A 4,276-nucleotide genomic window follows, 5' to 3' on the forward strand; every position below is an offset into this window, starting at 1 on the left:
AGCTGCCTGGGTCTCGCGCGGTCTCCATGGCTACCTCTTTAAAAGGGCGGGTCCTAATCTGTCAAACCAACTGCACGACAAGACTTCAAAATAAAAGCACGCAATCTGGTGGGGAGACAAAGGAGTCGATATAAAAGAAAACGACGTAAATAATCAGATGAATAGACATTTCAGACATTTCCTTCAGAAATAAACAAACAATGGGAATATTATTAAGTTTTCGCAATAATAGAGAAATTTCCAATAGTAATATACATACATCTATCTTGTGTGATTATAAACTGATTCTGGAAACTGAGATACTTAGCCGTAATAATGGAAACTGAATTGACGGATAAATAACCTTCATATTGTGAACTTTATAAGACATATAGCACGATTGTGTTCATATGTTCTGACTGTCCTAATCCTTAAACCTCTTTTAAGATGACACCACTAAGCCCTTCTAAATTGAGTTGACAAAACAAAACAGTACATTAAAATAATTTTAATATTTAAAGTAAACAAAAATGAAATTCTGTACTGCGCTATCAATTATATTTACTCTTACTCCGACAGAAAGGACACGTGAACCTTTCAAACTTGGTCAAATGTTAACACTCTGCCCGTGCTGACACCTAGTGGTCAGTTCATCTTCTTGCATATACGTATATAAATTACATTCCAGAATCGATCATGCTCCGCAAATGAAAAAATAATGAAACAAAATAAGATCTTGTAGATTATTTTATATGACTCTAATATATTTGTTTACTTGCCTCGAAGATAAACTGTCAAAAACATGGACCGTTCGATTCCAAGGGTGGAATCAATAGTTATTTTGCTCTCTGGGTATTACTACTGTTTTGTCTTTGCATTTTACTAAACATACTGGAATTAATAAATGTTATATATGATGAGGTAACATTAAAAAAATCCTCCCATTAAGCGAATAAACATCGGGCATCGCTAATTCCAAAACGGATCCCACTTCTAAGGAAAATGGTTGCGACAAGGTTTCATACTTCCTGTTAAATTTCCGCGTTCTGTAGGCGTTTAAACTCCACATCTTCCTACTACTGCAGGTAGTTTGTTGACCAAATGAGATTAACAATAGTCGTTTTGCTTAGTATGCAAGCGGGGGGGAAAAACCCATAACGTAGATAAAGCGCAAATCTGCATAATGACTAATTATTTATCTAGATAAAAATCATTTTAAGACAGTACAATTGCATCGTAGTTTACTTCTATTCTAAACGCTACATCCTGATTAATCTTGCTGAGATCTTTCACCCACTACCCGCTAGCCTGTCCCCAGATGATCTCTCCATAGGAAGACCTTCCTGACCTTCACTACAACTTGTCGGTGAGTAGCCTCTCAAATACTCTGAATTGATGGAACACTCTTGTACAGAACTGTTCAGATAAAACGATATTGGGATCCTACATAAAAACGCACAAGCTGGTAAATTATATTGTACACTAGCGGGAACCCGTGGAAATTCCACGATGAAACAATAATATCAGACTTAATACCCAACATATGGAAACAAATGTATTGGTATTATAAACCAAGCGCACCTAACGTAGTCAAAAATCAACGTGGTGACGTCACGACTCTGTCGGCAAATCATGGATTGCGCTGGGAGGGCATTGCGAAGCCGTAGATGAATGTTTGCAGGTTAACTGGAGAAAGACAGTGAGTTTGGGAAAGGAGATAACATTAAAGAGTAGCGTAGAGTGTAAGTTTATGTATCCCTTAAGGAGGTTCCATCAGGGAAATTAATTTCTCCGTCGCACACAGCACAAATAAGTACACAAAACACAGATTTAGCTCACAGAAAGCACCAGCACATAGAAAGTAGTACAAAACCAAATAGAAAGATTAATAAATAATCCATCAAGAATATACAAATAGAAAATCATAAATAAGTGTAGAAATAAAAAAAATAAACAGGCCTAGTTAAGTATGGGTATAGTGAAATGTCTATAGTGTTTGCATTGTTTTTGCTGTATTGTTTGTGTCATCCCTCAGCTCTCGTGTGGACTTTCTTCTTCCTCATCTCCCCCTGAGAGGAGTTGAGCAGTTCAATTGCTCAGGGGATGAACAAGTTCTTAAGTCTGTTTGTCCTGCACGTTGGCAAGACAGTTGAATTCTTGATTTCCTCAACAGGTGCACTGACAGCAAAGCTATTCTGAAGTAAAGGCCTAAGGAAAAATACAGAAAACTGACAATCTTATGAAGCTGAAATGGCGTACTCACAGATTCGCCTCAATATTCTACCCAGCATCCGTTCTCTGTTCGATAGAATGGTGCAGGTAAAAGTAGAAGGACTCGCTCCTCACAAATCAGTTGAACTGAGGTCCAAACTGGTCGATGACAGAGGGGTGACTTTCAGAGCTTCTGCCGTGTACAAAGCAGATGAAACTGGCCAGGTGGACGTCTGTTGTTCACCTGCTCTGAGAGGAAGTTACACTGGAGTGGAGCCCATGGGTTTGTTTTGGGCCATGACTCCAGACACTCCACACAGTAAATTCCTGAAGAAGAACGTTCTCACTCCAACACGAGTGGAGCTTGAAGCACTGAGCGGAGAGAACGGAGAAGTCTTGGCGTCTGAAGTCAATGAAAGAGGATACATGATAGAGGGGATGAAGAGAATACCTGTGCAAGACGGATCAATAAGAGGGGTCCTGTTTGTACCACCAGGTTGGTTTTGAACTGTGAGAATGATGCATAAATGTTGGCGTGATGTCTGTATTGTGCTAAACTTTCCCTCCAACTTTTTATTTTACTGTTTTTTTCCCCCCAGGAAATGGTCCATTCCCAGGAGTAATGGATCTGTACACATTTGGTGGGGGTCTGTGTGAGCCCAGAGCCAGCCTCCTGGCTAATAAAGGTTACGTCGTTCTGGCTTTGGCCTATTATGGTTACCAGGATTTACCCAAAAACCCAAAGACCTTGCACTTGGAGTACTTTGAAGAGGCTGTGACATACCTGAGGACACGTCCAGAGGTCAGTTTTGAATAGTAAGACAGTAAGACATTAAGTGTGATTCAGTTTTCTCCATGTTGGAAGTTTGCTTTTACACATTTATACTTTTTGTTTGTATGATGATAACCACTGAATTCAGTGACCACAGACGAAATTTCCATTTTACAACAGTGCTGCCATCTGCTGGTTAATTTTAAGGATGTGCTGGAAGGTGTTTATAGTCCTTTGTAAATCCTAAACATTTAGGATAATTTTTAGAATACATCAGTAAACTAAAATTTAATATTAAATTCCATCTTCATGTCACAAGAATGTGCTGTTTCAAATCATAATGGGATTAAGCGAATATGTTTGTATTAACGTTCTTCACAGGTCAGTGGTCCTGGGATTGGCATCATATCCATCTCTCACAGTGCCGGCTTGGCTTTGGCGATGTCATCTTTCCTCCCTGGGATTTCAGCAGCAGTCTGCATTAATTGCTGCAATGGAAATACTGTGATTCCCTTACATTACAAAGACATTGTTATGACCTCTCTTCTTCCTGTGCTGAAGAATATTAAATTCATGGAGTCTGGGCTTGTAGACATCCGTGATGCCACACCAGACACCTCCTTGGAAGAGAACAGGGCGTCTGTGCCTCCGATTGAACGCGCCAGTTGCCACTTCCTGTTTGCAGTTGCTGAAGATGACCACAACTGGAATAGTCCGTTGTTTGCACAACGGGCTGCCGCCACGCTGAGAAAACACGGAAAAGAGACTTTCCAGGTTGTGATGTACCCCAACGCTGGTCACTTTTTGGAAGTCCCTCACATGCCTTTCTGTCCATCTGGGTTTCACGCAGCAGTAGGGGGTAATGTGGTGTTTGGTGGGGAGCCAAAAGCTCACTGTGAGGCTCAGGTGGACTTGTGGGGGAGAGTCCAGGAGTTCTTCAGGAGACACTTGTACAACAAGAGCACTCTTTAGCAAACAGAGCAGCATCAAGTGCCTCAAACATCCAAGAAAGGCTGCTCTTAACAATGCTGAGCTTTTCCTTCAATTTGTAATGAATTAACTGTGAAAAGGTCACTAAGTTAAACTGAGTATAGCTGAATGCCTGATTTAATGATAACTGAGTATCCACTCACTGCTACAAAGACAGACATAGTTTGGTGGAGGGAAGGTGTCAGAAATAAAAATCAATTCAATTTAAAATATTGTTTTATTTAATGGCAAAAGTTTTCTTGTAGTTCAATAAAGGTTAACTTTTAATTTGTGTCAGATGGAGAGCACCGTGTTAGCAATGACAAGTGTGTGTGGTGCTTAAAC

At 40.1% G+C, this 4,276-nt stretch overlaps 1 protein-coding gene across 1 annotated transcript; it reads left to right on the forward strand.

Annotated features, from left to right (window-relative positions):
- Positions 1-1,038: 1,038 nt before the first annotated feature.
- On the forward strand, positions 1,039-4,276 carry acot20 (acyl-CoA thioesterase 20). The gene is made up of 4 exons (XM_068342795.1): positions 1,039-1,345; positions 2,153-2,686; positions 2,790-2,992; positions 3,344-4,276. Exons 2-4 carry the CDS (start codon positions 2,230-2,232, stop codon positions 3,932-3,934), a joined length of 1,251 nt encoding a protein of 416 aa, XP_068198896.1. The 5' UTR covers positions 1,039-1,345; positions 2,153-2,229; the 3' UTR covers positions 3,935-4,276.

Source organism: Antennarius striatus, chromosome 19 (genome assembly GCF_040054535.1).
Source record: "Antennarius striatus isolate MH-2024 chromosome 19, ASM4005453v1, whole genome shotgun sequence".
NCBI classification, from domain to species: Eukaryota; Metazoa; Chordata; class Actinopteri; order Lophiiformes; family Antennariidae; genus Antennarius; species Antennarius striatus.

Excerpts from the sequence above, each read along its gene's own strand:
- acot20 (XM_068342795.1), top strand. The coding sequence starts at position 2,230 with ATGGCGTACTCACAGATTCGCCTCAATATTCTACCCAGCATCCGTTCT. Across the intron at positions 2,687-2,789 it reads GGTCCTGTTTGTACCACCAG|GAAATGGTCCATTCCCAGGA; the intron begins GTTGGTTTTGAA and ends TTTTCCCCCCAG. Across the intron at positions 2,993-3,343 it reads ACCTGAGGACACGTCCAGAG|GTCAGTGGTCCTGGGATTGG; the intron begins GTCAGTTTTGAA and ends CGTTCTTCACAG.